The sequence below is a fragment of the Podarcis tiliguerta genome (genome assembly GCF_965153285.1).
Source record: "Podarcis tiliguerta genome assembly, chromosome: 7".
Classification (NCBI taxonomy): domain Eukaryota; kingdom Metazoa; phylum Chordata; class Lepidosauria; order Squamata; family Lacertidae; genus Podarcis; species Podarcis tiliguerta.
Window position 1 is genome coordinate 66698444 of NC_139540.1, and position 17476 is coordinate 66715919.

A 17476-nucleotide genomic window follows, 5' to 3' on the forward strand; every position below is an offset into this window, starting at 1 on the left:
CTGTCAAGACTGGCCCGTACGGGCAGGGGTACCTTTACCTTTAATACCATAAAATTATATATCAATGGAAAAATAATTTAATGAAGAATGTAATGCAGCAAAGTTTGTTCAGTTATCTGTATTCTATCAAAAATTATAGCCAAATAACCAGAAAAGGGAAGCACAACTTGCTTAGGTTGAGATGCAGTAGCTTTCCTTCATTTGAATGTAGCCAATGAGCATGAGTGTTTGGAGAGCCAATCAGACCTCAGAAATACACCTTTTCCAAAAGATTTCCACAATTTCGGCCACCAGTGTAGTTACTACAAAACACAAAAAGCAAACTGCCCTTCTGTTTCCTGTCACCCAGGAACATCTACCTCCCCATATTGTCTCGTTTATGACCTCCTTTTGTACAATGGAGTATGATTCATTAGCAGGACTCAGGTAGTCAGATGTTTGCAGCATATGTGAATTGTTTCAGGACTCTTCCTTCTATAAGAACATGAGGCAGAACATGCTTCGACAAGCCCAAGTATTTTCTGCATGAAATTCTTAAATATTATCTACTGATCATCTTCTAGGAGGGTTGCCCATTTCAAAAAGTGAATGCTAGTACATTTTACACAGATTAAACTGTTGCAGATAGGATGCAGGTGGCGCTGTGGTCTAAACTACTGAGCCTCTTGGGCTTGCCGATCAGAAGGTCGGCGGTTCGAATCCCCACCACGGGGTGAGCTCCTGTTGCTCAGTCCCAGCTCCTGCCAACCTAGCAGTTTGAAAGCACGGCAAAAAGTGCAAGTAGATAAATAGGTACCGCTCTGGCAGGAAGGTAAACGCCGTTTCCGTGCGCTGCTCTGGTTTTGGTATTCCGTTGCACCAGAAGCGGCTTAGTCATGCTAGCCACATGACCCAGAAAAACTGTCTGCAGACAAACACCGGCTCCCTCGGCCTGTAAAGCGAGATGAGTGCTGCAACCCCAAAGTCGTCCGCGACTGGACTTAACTGTCAGAGGTCCTTTACCTTTACCTAATCTGTTGCAGACAGCAGCACAACACAACATTCTTGCTGCTCTCATGGTTTAAACCCCAAAGCTTTTTAAAAAACCAAAATGCCACTCCCCGCGAATTTTTGATTGCCTTGCTTAAGATCCAGGATAAAGCACCAACTTTTGGAAATCCCCCCCGGATCCTAGTAACTTATTATACTTATTTTTTGTTTTCTGCACATCGTTCTGAGATACTATAATGCACATGCTTTATATATCCTTTTAAAACCAAAACAAAACGAGTTTCTGCTGACCCTATTTATCCAGGGGTTCCTTTTTCCTTTCAAATGCAAACCTTCAACAAGAGAAACTTGATGTTTAGATTTATAACCAGTTTAAGTAATACTGTTTGCATTTAGTTCGGGGTGGGGGGAATAAACACCCAGGTTTTCTAAAGTCTTAGGACTAATTTGCTTGTCACCCTTGCAGGCAGTGTGGGATCAAGCAATGTAGAGAAGGTCTGTTTGGATTATTTAGTATTTTCTAAGGTGCTGAGCCTGTGCTGGACAGCAGAAGATATTACATTATTGGATGTATCATTTGATGTTCCTGTTTTGTTTCTGGAGAGTTCTGCAAGTAAACTTTGAATAATATTTTTATGGGCCTGGACAATTATTTCTTCCAAAAGGAGTCAGTTCTTATGCTTCCAGTCACTTCAAACTGTGTAATATTATCATCTGCAGTATTAAATAGCTTTTTGTATGCTTGGAGGTGGCTGGAGGGAAGCTCCATTCATCCGAGAGCTCTGTCCTGGTTGCACAGTGAGGAAAACGGACCTTTAGAAATATTGTGGGGTTTTTTTGAGAACAAGCTAAGAAAGCATTTGCTTGCGAGCTGACCGAAACATCTTCATTATTCCAAGTCTTGCCTCATTCGTTTCCTCTAGAAAACATTTCCTCTTGCTGTGTAATTAAACCGGGAGGTATTTAAGGTACTTCTTCAAAGTCGGCCGGTTTCTGGCTCATCTAAGAGAATTCCCAGATACATATTCCGGGCATGGCAAAATCAATAGCAGCGAAGAAGCATCAGGAAACATCACCAGGGGTTCACAAACAGGCAGAATGAAACTCGCTTAAATTATTGAAGCACCAAGGTCTGACTCAAAGCTGCGGCGTGTACAGATTATTAATGCATGATAGATGTTGGCATATCATGCACAGTGCTCCCCAGGGGAAAAAGCAGGACTCAGCCAAGTTAACGTGCAAACTGCTGCGGTGTTTGGTTTTTGTAACACTTGGGAAGGGTGTGATTTGTTCACTTCTGCTTGAACCCCGTCCTCAGCGCCTTTGCCCCAGCTCAAACCCGATCAATATTGGCGTGGCCTATCCCCTCCCAATACCGGGTTTCTGCAGCTGCAGCGTGCCTAGGGCCAACCGCTGTGCTGGTTTGTAGCAATGGAAAGATGAAAGGGGTTCAATTCTGCACTGCTTTGGCTTGCAAGCCTGCAGCTAAAGACTCCGCCCTCGTATTCTTGGGCTTCTGCTCCCCTGTTCGGTTCTGTGTTTATTGTCTTTCAAGCGAGAATCCGGAACCTGAGGCCTGCACAAGTGAGTAAACAACTTCTTCTTCTTCTTCTTCTTCTTCTTCTTCCACCACCCAGCCACTCTGGGTGGCCTGCAGCAAAAGATTAAAAATAATAAAATGTCAGACATTCAAAACTTGGAACAGGGCTGCCTTTCTAAAAGGTGTGTAATTCTCTACCTCCCTGACATCTGATGGGAGGCCTTCCGCAAGGAGGGCCCCACTGCCGAGATAACGCCTGTTATCTGCGAGGTGCTCAAATCACATGGTTTATTATTTGCTGCAAACGGATCCAGGATTCGAGTGTGCTGAACCTGCAGCATTCAGGAAACAACTGCTGCTGCCGCCCGCCCAAGGCCTTTTTCAGTTTCATGTCTTCGTCCAAGAAGTAGGAATTAGGTAATTGCTCAGTAAGTGCAAACATAATCACTTGCGTTGTTGCAACATGCAAGGGAAGATGGCATTAATATTGGCCAAATCTATGTTATCTGGTGCCCAGTGCTGGTCTGTCCCCATTGCCCCAGGGCTAACTCTCTCTCTCTCTCTCTCTCTCTCTCTCTCTCTCTCTATTTCTCCTTTTCCCAGCTCCTGGACTGTCTCCTCTAAATCCTGGGTCAGTGGGGAAAATTTACATGTTAACATGGCTACAGGCAAGCTGACCCAAGGGGCTATATATATATATATGTGTGTGTGTGTGTAATATATATATATACACACACACACACACACACACATATATATATATACACATACACATATATATGTGTATATACATACACATTTATATATACAAATTTTACATAATAAATTCCAGTTAAAACATATCAGTCACCTTGCATTTAGGATTCTCTGAATCCCTTGACTTCCCTCCACCCTTTTTTTGGCTTTCCATTTCCCATTCCACTTTGTAATCGACTTACCCTCTTGAGTATGCATATACCGTACTTTTCCGTGTATAAGACTTTTCCGTGGTGTTGTGTTTTTTTTTACTAAAAAATAATATTAAAGGGGTGCTAGACATATACACGGGGGCAATCTCCCCCCATTTTCTTAAGTTTTATTAATTTTGAGTCCCCCCCAAATAGGGGCTGTCTTATACACGGGGGCGTGTTATAGACGGAAAAATACGGCATATATATGATGCTCCCACCCCATAAGAAATGATGCCTTAGCTTGCTTCTCCCTCTTGTGTGTCACCATGTCTTTTCGATTGTAAGCCTCAGGGCAAGGTGTGTCCTACAACTAAGAAAAAAGCACACCAAGAACTCTGTCCTGGTTTCTAATCTATAATTGACTTCTGACTTCTGCTCAATGATTGAAACTAAGACCTCCACAATGAACCTGGACTAACATGACTTAATCTCTACTCATAAACTCTTATCTCTAATTCTGTAATGAATTATTGTGTTATACATATTTTTATGAGTTGGAGTTTGTAATCTCTGTTAGAGTTGGTAACCTCTATTTGAGTTTGCAATCCTTGTCAGAATACATACTTTTGAATGGATTAGTTTTTGTTACTATTGACTCTTGATTTGCGAGCAGGGACCACTCCCACTATTGAAACTTACATTGGCCTGAGTTCTTGGTGTGCTTTTTTCTTGGTATATTTAATAACAAGAATTCCAACTTATTTAACGTGTCCTTCAGCTAAGACAGCTCCTTGAAAGGAGTCCAGGCCTGAGAGAAGGATTTTCAGCCGGTTTCCCTGCTGGGAATAGCCTCCAACGTCTCTTTTGAGAATCCCTTGCTGTTTGTGTGCATCCTAGAACTGTCCAGTTTCCCTGCAGCAGTAAGTCTGGGTGGGGGGTGGGGGGAGAGGACATAGGTCTCTGTTTGTGTGTAAGAAATGTCTTTTTTGCCTGCCCCCTAGGATCATCCCCGGACACAGTCTTGGGATCCTTGGAACCTGCAAAAACCTTTTCCAGCTACGCTTGGGCTGGTTCCCCACCCCTGCAGACACCCAAGTGAGAGAACCAGTTTTGTTTTGCTGAAATGCAAGCTCCCCCTTTCCCTCTCTTCTTTAAAAGTTCTTCTCCTGGACCAGTGATAACCTTCTTCAGCCCACCAAACTGCCTTTCCTTGTGTGCAGCCTTCCAGTGAGGTCTTGGTGGCTGCTGCTGTTGCAGGACAGGGGTGAATATGTGGTCCCATGTGGATGGATTTATTAAGGGCAGAGCAATGGATGCAAATCTTCCCCTGTGCACATTAAGCTGCGCAGCCCTGAAAAAGGCAGAGGTATCCCCTCCTCCCCATTTCTCTGTGAAAAGCAAGTAAAAAGCAGGATCACAGTTCAAAACATACGTTTCACTCGGGGGGGGGGGAGGAGTTGAGCGCAGGGTATGCCCCAGCGACAGATGTGGCCCTGAGAAGAGGGCAAGGCTTGGGGAGGAAGAAACAGAGGCATTACCCACCCACCCCCAACTCCAGTCTGAGGTGACCCACTCTGCCCTGTGTTGTATCTTTCTACATCTCACTGGAGTATTATTTTATTTTATTTTCTGAAGCCCAAAGGAACTTAGAATTGATGTGGAACATTGATAAGTTATCATTTTCAATTTTTAAAATAATAATAGTTTTTATTACATTTTCAGCTTTATCATAATCACAGTTTCAACACATAATTCAATAAGTTTAAGCATTGCTCTGACAGAGCATCGACCTCCCCTGCCTCTCTTTCTCACTTCCATACATAATTACTTTTTGCTTAGCGTTTCTATCACCACTTTTTTACTTTCTCTCTTATTTTTATATTTCCCCTCATTAAATGTAAATCAGTTCCTTATATTCTCAATACGAAACATTTCAACTCAAACCTACAAACATTTTCAGATGTTTACAATGTTCTTTCATATATAATATAAATTTGCTCCATTCCTTTTGAAACAGTTCGTCGCGCTGATTCTGGATCTTCCCCGTCAGCTTTGCTAACTCTACATATTCCACCATCTTACTCCTCCGTTATTTCAATGTTGGAAGTTCCTGTAGTTTCCATTTCTGAGCCAGGAGTTTCCCCAGCCACTCTGGGCGGCTCCCAATCGAGTGTTAAAAACAATACAGCATTAAATAGGGCTGCCTTCAGATGTCTTTTAAAAATAGGATAGCTGCTTATTTCCTTGACATCTGATGGGAGGGCGTTCCACAGGGCGGGCGCCACTACCGAGAAGGCCCTCTGCCTGGTTCCCTGTAACCTCACTTCTTGCAGTGAGGGAACCACCAGAAGGCCCTCGGCGCTGGATCTCAGTGTCCGGGCTGAACGATGGGGGTGGAGACGCTCCTTCAGGTATACAGGACCGAGGCCATTTAGGGCTTTAAAGGGCAGCACCAAAATATTTTAAGACACAGCACCCATCCTTGTTTTACCAATCTTTGTTCTAACATGCAAATTCTACCTTTTTTGTTTTTTGCCACAGGAGTATTTTCTCTCTGTCCCCCACCCCCCCAAAAATGAAGTAAGGAATTGCTCCAGAAGCTTTTCTTCCAACACCCTTGCTTCAGAGGAACCCCATTGCTTCTTCATTCTATTCTCTGACCCACCCCATCTTCTTCCAACATTTTCAAGACTTCATATTGGTTTGTGTTCCTTTTTGTCCCATAACTCAGGAGCACACTGCCCTTTCACGGGTGAGGTGCAGCCACTGAATTTTGGAGGAAGAACTGAAGAACTGAGGAGGGTTCCAGTCTCTCCCTCCAGCCTTTGTGGCTGATGGTGTGCTCTGCTCAGATCAATGGTGTGTTCTGCTCAGATCCCTGTGGATAGGCAAGTAGAGCCGCTTGCTTAGCAGCCACCTGAGGCAAAAGCTGCCCTGCCATCTTGGGGCAGTGGACAGAAACAAAACGATGCAGGGCAGCAGAAGCACGTTGCCAAATTAACAACTCTGAGCGGAGCACCTTCCACTGGCGGTCGCTGCGACAGAAGCAGCATTAATTTCCCGAGAGACAATGCTCTCTTGGAAGGCTCATTGCATCTTTGTCGTTCTTTCCCTGAGCGGCTTGGCAGTTCTGCTTGTTCTGGATCACCAGCTTCCCCTTCTCCCTAAACAACGGCGGCAGTCGCAGAAGTCTCGGGAAGCTGATTTCCTTCGGGATCATTGCAGGTCTCTGGCAGAGCAGGACAGAGCGTTTATCTGGGGGAAGCATTTCCACACCTCTTTCGGGAAGTCGTCTTCCTGCAAAGATTACGTCGCCAGCAGTCACTACCTCACGAAAACCTTGTCTGCGGAGGAAGCTGGCTTCCCCATAGCATACGCCATCACCATCCACAAAGAATTTGGTACCTTTGAACGAGTCTTCCGAGCCATTTACATGCCCCACAACGTTTACTGCATCCACGTGGATAAGAAGGCACCTGACTGGTACCAGCAAGATGTGAAGAAGCTGGTCGATTGCTTTCCCAACGCCTTCCTCGTGTCCAAAGCAGAGGTGGTCATTTACACGGGGATAACCAGGCTCCAGGCTGACCTGAACTGCATGAAGGACCTCCTGAGGTCCACGGTTCAGTGGAAGTACCTCCTCAACCTCTGCGGCCAAGACTTCCCCTTGAAAACCAACAAGGAAATTGTCCGGAAGCTGAAAAAGTTTAACGGGAAAAACATCACACCTGGGATTCCCCTTGTAGATCCTTATACCGAGAGGACCAAATATTCTTTCAAACCATGTCTTGGAGATCACGACGGAGAATATCCAATTCGAATGCTAAGCACCATGTATTTGAAATCAGAAGTGCCCCACAATCTGACTCTTTACCGTGGCTCTTCATACGTTGCCCTAACAAGGCCCTTTGTGGAATTTATTTTCTCCGATGAACGGGCCCTCGATTTGCTAGAATGGTCCCAGGACACCTTTAGTCCAGACGAACAATACTGGACAACACTCAATAGGATACCAGGTACATAGCAACATCCAGCCGGTTCTGATTTTGTTGGCTGGGGTTTGTTGTCGGATCTAAAGTTGCACAGGTTCTCAAGGAGATGAATTGGTTAGAGTGTGGTGCTGGTCATGCCAAGGTTACAGGTTCGATCCCCATATGGGACAGCTGCATATTCCTGCATCCTTTCAAGTGATGCTGTGCTGGTTCCATGGGTTAACCGTGAGGCGGGGTCTGAGTCTAGTCCGAGGTTGAGGGTGCAGTATGGAGGCAGTCCGTCAAAGCTGAAGCTGGGTCCAAGGCAGGGAGTCGGGTGAGGTCAGGAGCTCTGGCAGGACAGGGTGCAGGCAGGAACTGGATACCAACAATGTTGCTCCTGCAACTTGGGACTGGGGCTGGTTGGCTTTTATCTGCCCCGAGGCATGGGGCAGCCCTGGTCCTCAGGTGACTTGCCTCTCCTGGCCTGGAGGTGAGCACTCCTCCTGTGGGAACTTAGTTCCCTCCGTCTCTCTGCCCTAAGCCTCTGCAGCTCAGGAGAGGCTGGAGGGTTACCAGACCCAGAGGCAACCTCAGCTTCCTCTGACGGGGCTGAGAGTGGAGCATCTGCAGGCAATGGGTCCTCCATCACCTCAGGAGCCAGAGCAGACTCAGCTGGTGCCTGCACCTGAGGATCCAGCACAGGTGAGGACCCTTCAGGCGCAAGCCCCAGCCCTGGCTCAGCTGGTTCTGGAGGTGGGGAATCCTGTGCAGGCTGGGATTCCTCAGGTTCAGCCTCCGAGTCCGAATCCCAGGCCATCACAGATGCCTTCACCACATCCTGGCTCCAGCTGGTCAACACTCCATGGCTGCCACAAAAAACCTTGTGCCTCCTGCTTTTCTGCCTGTTTTGACCAGCGCTTGCATGCTACACACTCCTGTTGTTCTCCCTTCTGGACAGCAAAGGGAGTGGGAGCCAAGGCCATCCACTTGCTCAGGGGACACCCTCGTTTATTTCTCATTCTGGCAAGCTGGCTCACTCCTTGGGGATGTTGATGAAGACACTTAAGTGGCCAGCTAAGGCCACTATCTTACAAAGAAACTGGTCTGACTCTTTCAGTAAACTCCTCTTATATAACAGCAAAGGGGGCCAAGAATTGGAAGGGGCTTGGGGCATCATCCCTCAAACCTACATGCATGATGGCCAGAGATGTTATTTCTTTCCGGGCCATTCTCTTACTGGGATGTTCCTGTTCGTTTAACAGCTGGATTGAGAAGTCATTAGGACAAAACAGAAACTGCTTGTACATACCCTCCAACATTTATCCGATGCAAACGGGGACATCCTAACCCATAATAATAATTTTACTATTTCGACACCACCCGGTATAGTCTCTACCTACCATACCCACCAACATTTCTTTGATGAAAATAGGAACTTCCTAAGGAAAAGCGGGACATTCTGGGATCAAATCGTAAATAAGGGCAGCTTCTGTAAATCCAGGACCGTCCCTGGAAAATAGGGGCACTTAGAGGGTTTGCTTGTACATCTGGGAATTTAGGGAAATAATTTTTATAATATTTATTAAACAGGTTTGTTTCTCTCCCCCTCACCTCGAGATGATTCAGACAAAACGGAAGGATTTCAAATGAAATCCCAATTACCTTGGGAGAAACTGAGATAAATAAGAACTCCCAAAGCATGACGAAATGTCCATGTTTTCAATAGACCATCTGGCACTTTTAGGATTAACTGCTGTGCCCTCACAAGGCTCATCTTTTGGTTTTGCACTCTCTCCAAATAACAGGCGTCCCTGGCTCCATGCCAAATGCTACACGAGAGGGCGGCTTGAGAGCTATCAAATGGATCAACGGAACTGTTGGGAAATGTTACGGTAAATGCACAGATTTGGCATTCTGCTGTCTAGCACTGAGAGCGGGCCCTTCTTTTATTCCATGACCTCTGTCTATGCTGGTCCTCTTTTCCCTTCAGTTTAATGAAGGCTTCAAAGAGGTTCGGAAACAAACTTGTGGCATTTCAGAACTTGCAGCACGTAGGCTCAGAAACACCAGCACTGACACGGTCCTGTTTCGTTCCTGGGCAATGCGCAGTTCCAGAAACCATCAGCTGAGTATTATTAATCTGGAGAATGACCACACTTCCAGCTGAGGGCCTTCTGGTGGTTCCCTCAGTGTGAGAAGTGAAATTACAGGGAACCAGGCAGAGGGCCTTCTCGGTAGTGGCGCCTGCCCTGTGGAACGCCCTCCCAGCAGATGGCAAGGAAATAAACAACTATCTGACATTTAGAATACAGCTGAAGGCAGCCCTCTTTAGGGAAGCTTTTAATAACTGATGCTTTAATGTATTTTTAACCTTCTGTTGGAATCTGCCCAGAGTAGCTAGGGAGACCCAGTCGGATGGGCGGGGTAGAAATAATAAATTATTGTTATTATTAAATGCAGAGAGAAAGCTGAATGGGGCTCCTTTTGCATGATTGTTCAAGGTTATGAACTTGCAGATTACACCAAATTTGCACCCAAATTTGCACACTAAGGTGCATACAAACAATTCCTGCATGAAAGGGGGAATATATGTACAGTGTTACTCTGCATTCATTTTTTGGCTGCCATACTTCTCTCATTGACTTTCATGGAATAATGTTTCACAGTCGGGGTCTTGAGAATTACAACCTTAGTGGCTTGGAGAACTCACAAGTCAATGTAAATAAAGAAGGTAGTGAGCTGCATCTTATATTATAAAGATAGTAATTAGCCAAGCCTTGTGGTAGAAGTGGTCTGATGATGTATTTTCATGAAGAAAAACGCTGCTTCTGAAAGGAGTAGTCAAGACCATATTTCAAAAAGTAAAAACCAGGACACCACGAAAGCTGTTGAGATGTTTTTAGGAGGACGCCAACATTTTTAGGAAACCCCTTAAATCACCCATAATTCACCTACCTGCATCATATATTTAGTCTGCAACTGCAAGTCCGCTGAGTAAAAGTTACTGTATTTTTCGCTCTATAAGACGCATCAGACCATAAGACGCACCTAGTTTTTGGAGGAGGAAAACAAGAAAAAAATATTCTGAATCTCAGAAGCCAGAACAGCAAGAGGGATCGCTGCGCAGCGAAAGCAGCGATCCCTCTTGCTGTTCTGGCTTCTGGGATAGCTGCGCAGCCTGCATTCGCTCCATAAGACGCACACACATTTTCCCTTACTTTTTATGAGGGAAAAAGTGAGTCTTATAGAGCGAAAATTAAGGTATTCATTTTTTAAAACTTTAACAGGCAGTGCCTTGTGCAGACAATTCAGGATTGTCTGCAAAACTCGCCTTGAGTTTAATTCCCACATAATATAGGGTTGCCATATTGTAGGGTTATAGGGTTGCCACAACCAAGACTCCCAAAAAGTTTTTTTAGGAAGACCCCAAAATTGTTGAGCTTCTTTTAGCCACCAGACATCAATTCCACCTTTAAAAACCCAATGGTGTACAAATAATGTATGCCAAATCATTTTTATTAGTTTTACAAATTTTTTAATCAATAACAATTTACATCACATTTAATACGATTTCCCCATTAAGTTGACTTTGCACTCTTCATTCTTTTTTCTAATTACTTCTTTATATGACCTTCTTTATTTCCGATGAAAGTACTTTTATCTCTTGACAGGTCACTATAAAAGAGACATTTGTGTCTATGGAACTGGAGACCTTGTGTGGCTGCTATCTGGTACACAACTGTTTGCTAACAAAGTTGAACTTGAAACATATCCACCTACTGTGGAATGCCTGGAACTGGCCGTTCGGGAGAGGGCACTGAAAGAGAGTGAAATACCTGTGGAGCCAAGTTGGTACCTTTAGGGGAACCGATATGGTTTACTTTAAGACGATGAACAGAGCCAACATCCTGGAAGAGCCAGTTTAGCTTGAAGCCATGCATGTTCCAATCTTGAACATCATAGCACTGTCAAAATTCGGGGCAATCGATATATTGGTTGATATTTTTTGCTATTTGATTATTTTTAGGATTTTGCATCCTGTTTTGGAACAGAGTTACTATCCATTTCTCCCACCCACCAAAGAACTCAGGTATCATTTGTTAATATTTTGGGAAGTCGTTTTGACCAACAGGAAGAAAGACAGTGAATTTCAAGCTGGTTGAATTAGACTTTGATCATTGTTGCAAGTCAGGTTTCACTAAGTGGTAGTCTAGACGACTGGATTAAAACTGAGTACATATCGATAAAAGATTTACTAAGGGGCCTTGTTATTTCTGGAGGACTTGTGTCTGCGCACAAATATTGTACCTGTTTCTGAAGTGAGATCAAGGCCCGATATTCAGATATACGGGCTACCAGGATTCCTCTGTTATCTCCCACGGAAAGAAAAAACTCCATGAGTATCCTCCCCCCTTTTTTTATAATGTACATGAGTATCCCTTTCCCTTTTTTATAATGGGAGCCTCACGCGCCCCCACAGGTAATGTGGGAGCTCAAAATCGTCGCAAAAGAGCAAAAAACCCCCCCAAAAAACCCAATTTCTCTTGAAAACAAAGAGAAGATCTTTGCACATAAGATTTTTTTTTTTAAAAAAAGAGATGGTTTTTCAGGTGCAACTGAACCAGTTTTTTCAGAGGGACTGCTTATGCTGATTAATGGCAAATCATTTCCATATTTCTGTGCACCATCTTAATTATTATTATTATTATTATTTCTGTGCACCATCTAAATCTTCATTCACCTCAGATGGTTCGAAAAGGTGATGGCCGTATGTCAGGGGTAGCCAACGAGCTGCCGTTCAGATGTTGTTGCCCTAAAATTTCCATCATCGCTGAACGTTGGACATGCTAGCTAGGGCTGATACGAGCTGCACTGCAGAATAGCTAGTGGGCACCATGTTGACTATCCCTGTAATATTTGCTAAAAGTCCAGAGTAGAAAAATGAAAAAAGCGGCATTTTCTTCTTTCCCTGTTTTACCATTTATTTATTTTTTAAATGGAGACTGGAATTTTTATACAGAAAGGTTTCATCCGTGCAGAAATGTCCGCCAGTTCTTTCTTGGCATCTACCGTAAGCATGAAAATGGGTCTGCTAAATATGAGCTTGAACTGGTATGTCAATGAATTATGGACATTTAACGCAGCCCTCCGTTTCGTGACTCATTTCCATGTAGGCCCTTGCTGTTAAACATGTTGCCTATGTTTCAGTTTTGGTCTGTTAAGTGTTGTACTTTAAAGTGGAAGAGTATTTTTTCTTAGAAAAACAAACAGATTTGCAGATATTCATTGTAATTTTTTTGGTAAAATTCAATAGTAAATAAATAGTTTGTTTTCTTAAAATAAAACTAAAAGAAACTGAATCGTTTCCCTTTACTTTAGAACTGTATTGAGGGTATCAGGATTTGTATTAAGGGTACCAGCTTTTCAACCAGATCTGCAGCTGTGCCCTTAACAGCAATCAAGTTTGGATTGGTCTGCCGGAGAAAGACAACTGCAAAGTTAGGTGTAATGCTGAGCTCCTATAAAGGAATAAAACACAGGATGAGTTAGTATCCTAGGTGATAAAAACAGTATGTCTATGCCAAAAATTAAAAAGGTTTGTAATACATCATCTATATAAAAGGATGTCACATAGAGGAGGGTGCAATGGATCCAAACTACAACAAAGAAGATTCCACCTAAACATTAGGAAGAACTTCCTGACAGTAAGAGCTGTTTGACAGTGGAATTTGCTGCCAAGGAGTGTGGTGGAGTCTCCTTCTTTGGAGGTCTTTAAGCAGAGGCTTGACAACCATATGTCAGGAGTGCTCTGATGGTGTTTCCTGCTTGGCAGGGGGTTGGACTCGATGGCCCTTGTGGTCTCTTCCAACTCTATGATTCTATGATTCTATTCTATGATTCTATCTTTGTTCATAGGTTGTGCAAACTTTCTGTACTACAAAATCTACCAATGTTGAGACGCCTGTTTTTCCTTTAAAGAGAAAACAACAACAACACAGAATACAAACATCTACTGAACACAAAGCCCAAATTTTATTAAACTCTTGTGCTTGTTGTTTCATAATCCATCACTGAATAAGCAACAAAACAACCACTACAAACCTAACCATGAACTCAACAGAAGGTGGAAAAGTTGACTGAATTAAATGAGGCATGTTCCCGCTAATGTTGACATGTGGTTTATTTTCAGCAAAGATATATGGCACTTCTCTTTCATTCTTTGGAATAAGTGGGTGCAAATCTAACACGTAAAACCTGAGTGAGCTGGTTTGATGTTATGTTTACTGACTTGTCAATCAGCCCATCACTTATCACCAGTATGGCCAATGATGATGGGAGTTGTAGCTGAACAGCAGCTGTAATGTCAGAGATTCCCCACCCTTACTTTGACCACAGCTTGGCGTGATGAATAAAAAGGTGGTTATGCTTCTCTCTGGGCTGTAAATATGCTGATTTATGCACATCATGCTATGGTGCAACTCTAGGTGCCTTCCGCTCCAACAGCCCAAACAAAAGGTTTGCACAACAGAATCCTCTTAGCAGAAATTGGCAACTGAACAGGGGATGTGTAGGGAGAAGGGATGAATATATTTAGAAATGATGGTTGGAAAAGCTATTCTAGTGAGAGCTGGACCATAACGAAGGCTGATCGCCGAAGAATTGATGCTCTTGAATTATGGTGCTGGAGGAGACTCTTGAGAGTCCCATGGACTGCGAGAAGATCAAACCTATCCATTCTGAAGGAAATCAGCCCTGAGTGCTCACTGGAAGGACAGATCCTGAAGCTGAGGCTCCAAGACTTTGGCCACCTCATGAGAAGAGAAGACTCCCTGGAAAATACCCTGATGTTGGGAAAGATGGAGGGCACAAGGAGAAGAGGACGAGATGGTTGGACAGTGTTCTCGAAGCTACCAGCTTGAGTTTGACCAAACTGCAGGAGGCAGTGGAAGACAGGAGTGCCTGGCGTGCTCTGGTCCATGGGGTCACGAAGAGTCGGACACGACTAAACGACTAAACAACAACAAGAGGAGGGAGGAAAATAGAGGGGGCATCTGGGGTGGGTGGGAAGTCAGCTTTTCCATTTGTATTTGAATTCATATTTGTCAGGGCTGGCTCCGGGTCCCAGCTCACCAAGGACCAACGCTAGCCGATAGTACAGTATCAAAGTCTTTATTGAAGAATAGTCTCCATTTACAAGTCTCAGCGTCCCAGCCCTACGTCTGGACTTTAGACCGGCGAAGCTCTGTCTGGATCTCCACCCCCCGTGCACCAGTTCAAGACTCTAATCTTACTCCACCTCTTCCTTCTTTCTCTCTTCCTCTGGGTCTTACTACCCCCCGGGGTCTCATTCCTCCTGGACTCTTCCGACGCGGAGCTAGACCCCTCTGACTCCTCCCCCTCTCTTCGGCGGGCTTTAGGACCTGGCTCCTTACCCGGGCTGCCCACCTTGCCGCCCTCCTGTACATTTGAACTTGGCGCGCGCGCGCGTTTTACTTTCCGGATGACCGTTTCCTCGTTCCCTGACGAGGGTGTGGCCACTCCTGCCTCACGTTCTCCCTCTGCCTGCGCGCTCCCTGATCCCGATGCCTTAGACTCCTCCCCCCTACTGCACTCTGGGGGGGACGCTGGTCCGGATTTCCAGCTGCTACTCTCTGAGTCCCCTTCTTCCCGAGGTGTCCCCCTGGGCACTCCCCTTGCCCTGACCATGGGGGCCCCTTTCTGTGAATCCTCCGAGTCACTGGAGAGACTCAGAGATCTTGGACTACTGTCGCCGCTGACATTTCCTTCCGACTCCTCCCCCTCGCTCTCTGTTTCTTCCCTCTCCAGTGACTCTGCTCCTGAACCCCTGACATCCATCCCCCCCTCGAAGCCCCCCCTTCCCCCCTCCCCTTCCTCCGGCGGGGGTGCTGGGTGCTCCGTCGTTGTGGGGGTGAATGGTGGATACAGTTCGTCCCCCGTGGCGTGCATCCAGTTAGAGAAATCCGGCTCGTCCTCCATGTCTTCGCCGACCTCGTTCTCCTCTGCTTCCATCTCCATGCCGCCATGCTCGAACCCAACGTCCTCCCCCATCACGTCCATGTCCCTCTCACCCTCGTTCCCCTCTGGGTCCGTTGCCTGCCAAGGGCCCCTCAGCCACCTCTCCTCTCCTCGATTGTCCCACCAAAACGAGCGGTCTGAGGCAAACCCCGAGGGCGAGCCCTCCGGTGAACGTGTGTCTAATGGTGGTTCTTCGTCCGAGGTGAATCCCTGGAACGTGCTGGTAGAAAGCGTGGGTGTGAAAAGCCAGTCGTCGAAATACTCGGCTGGCATGGGCCTGTGTGGGAACAAGGCATGAAACTCCTCTTTGAGGAGAGGCTCGTCCAGGGCATAGTCCGGCACCCAACTGTTGGCGCTGGCCGGGGTACCTTCCCTTGCGAGAAAATATTCTACTCCCTCTTCCCCCCATCTCGAGTCCAAAATCTCTGTGACCTGGTTGATGGGTTCCCTTCTTGGCGACTCCCTCCTTGGGGGGATCTCCTTATACTGGTCTGGTGCCGTACCCTGCGCCTGAAATCGGTGAGGTGCTTTGTAGGGCGTGAGCACCGACCTATGGAATACTGGGTGCATTCTGGATCCTTCCGGAAGTGTCAACCGGAAGGCCACCGGATTGATCTGTGCCTCAACTAGGTAAGGTCCTAGCTGCTTATGTCCGAGTTTCTTCTTAGCTAAGGATCTGGTCGGCACTGCGTGGGCCGCTAACCACACCCAGTCTCCCACCTGTATGTCTTCACCAACCCTCCTGTGCTTGTCAGCCTGCAGTTTGTATGCGTGCTTTGCAAGCTCTAACTGCCTCCTAAGCTGCTCGTGGACTTCCTGCAATTCCGCCGCCAAGACTTCCGCTGCCTGTGGCTCCCCCTCCCCCAGTCTCTCTAACCCCGGGAAGGTTCTGGGATGCCTCCCGTTGTTGGCGAAGAACGGCGTCACCCCTGTGGACACGTGCTTCGTGTTGTTGTAAGCGAACTCAGCGAGCGGCAGGTAGTCCACCCATGTCGTCGGTTGTTGATTTGCGTAGCATCTCAGGTACTGCTGCATGACGGCGTTGACGCGTTCCGCTTGTCCATTGGTCTGCGGGTGTCTCGCCGACGCTAGGTTGATCTTGACTTTCAGGAAACCCATCAGCTTCTGCCAGAAGCTCGAAATGAACTGGCGCCCCCTGTCGGACAAGATAGACCGTGGCAGTCCATGCACTCTGAAGACGTGGTCTATGAACAGTTTTGCGGTCTGTTCTGCCGTGGCGACCTTCGCGCACGGAATGAAGTGGGCCATTTTAGTGAACATGTCCACCACCACTAGCACTGCCGTTTTACCCCTTGAGCTGGGTAAATCCGTGACAAAGTCCAGGGCCACCCTCTCCCACGGTTCGCTCGGAGTCTGCAGCGGTTCGAGCAGTCCCGCCGGAGGTTTGTGGACTGACTTGGCCCTTTGGCAGGTGTCGCACCTCGAGACGTACTCCGCGACTTCCCCCCGCATCTTGGGCCACCAAAAATCTCTGGCAACGAGTTCTGCCGTCTTCTCCTTGCCAAAGTGCCCGGCGGTGGGTGCGTCGTGTAACTGCTGCAGTACTTTCGCCCGGAGGTCGTCTCCCGGTACGTAGAGGGCCCCTCTGCGGATGAGCAATCCGTCTCGTACTTGGAACTCGTCGTCCTTCACCGTGCCCTTGTGCACCTCCTCCATCTTGGCTTGTGCAAAGGGGTCCCTCTGCAGTGCTCGACGGACCGCCTCCAAGTCCACGGTTGCTGCAGCGCACGCCCACGCTTTCGGAGCGAAAATGTGCTTGGCCGCTGCTGGTGCCGCCTCTTCGAGGTATTGCGGCTTCCTGGACAGTGCATCCGCCATGATGTTGTTGTCGCCTGGGATGTATTCTATCCTGAAGTCGAAATCCGCGAAAAATTCCGCCCATCTGATGTGCCGCTGGTTTAGGAATCTTGCCGTGCGCCAGTACTCCAGGTTCTTATGATCCGTGCGGACCTGCACGGTGTGCTTGGCCCCGACGAGGAAGTGTCGCCACGCCTTGAATGCTGCATGAATGGCCAGCAACTCCC

The 17476-nt window shown here is 46.5% G+C and overlaps 1 protein-coding gene across 7 annotated transcripts; it reads left to right on the top strand.

Annotated features, from left to right (window-relative positions):
• The first annotated feature begins 47 nt into the window (after positions 1 to 47).
• LOC310681574 (N-acetyllactosaminide beta-1,6-N-acetylglucosaminyl-transferase-like) lies at positions 48 to 12754 on the top strand. 7 transcript variants are annotated; one of them, XM_083449561.1, is made up of 5 exons: positions 48 to 2574; positions 4199 to 4515; positions 6152 to 7436; positions 9200 to 9286; positions 11066 to 12754. In XM_083449561.1, exons 3-5 carry the CDS (start codon positions 6491 to 6493, stop codon positions 11254 to 11256), a joined length of 1224 nt encoding a protein of 407 aa, XP_083305687.1. In that variant the 5' UTR covers positions 48 to 2574; positions 4199 to 4515; positions 6152 to 6490; the 3' UTR covers positions 11257 to 12754. The 7 variants fall into 7 exon arrangements, with proteins under 7 accessions (XP_083305687.1, XP_083305689.1, XP_083305692.1 ...); XM_083449563.1 differs by having other exon boundaries at positions 4199 to 4340; XM_083449566.1 differs by lacking the exon at positions 9200 to 9286 and having other exon boundaries at positions 4199 to 4340.
• Positions 12755 to 17476: the final 4722 nt, after the last annotated feature.

Excerpts from the sequence above, each read along its gene's own strand:
- LOC310681574 (XM_083449561.1), top strand. The coding sequence starts at position 6,491 with ATGCTCTCTTGGAAGGCTCATTGCATCTTTGTCGTTCTTTCCCTGAGC. Across the intron at positions 7,437-9,199 it reads AACACTCAATAGGATACCAG|GCGTCCCTGGCTCCATGCCA; the intron begins GTACATAGCAAC and ends TCCAAATAACAG. Across the intron at positions 9,287-11,065 it reads AACTGTTGGGAAATGTTACG|GTCACTATAAAAGAGACATT; the intron begins GTAAATGCACAG and ends ATCTCTTGACAG.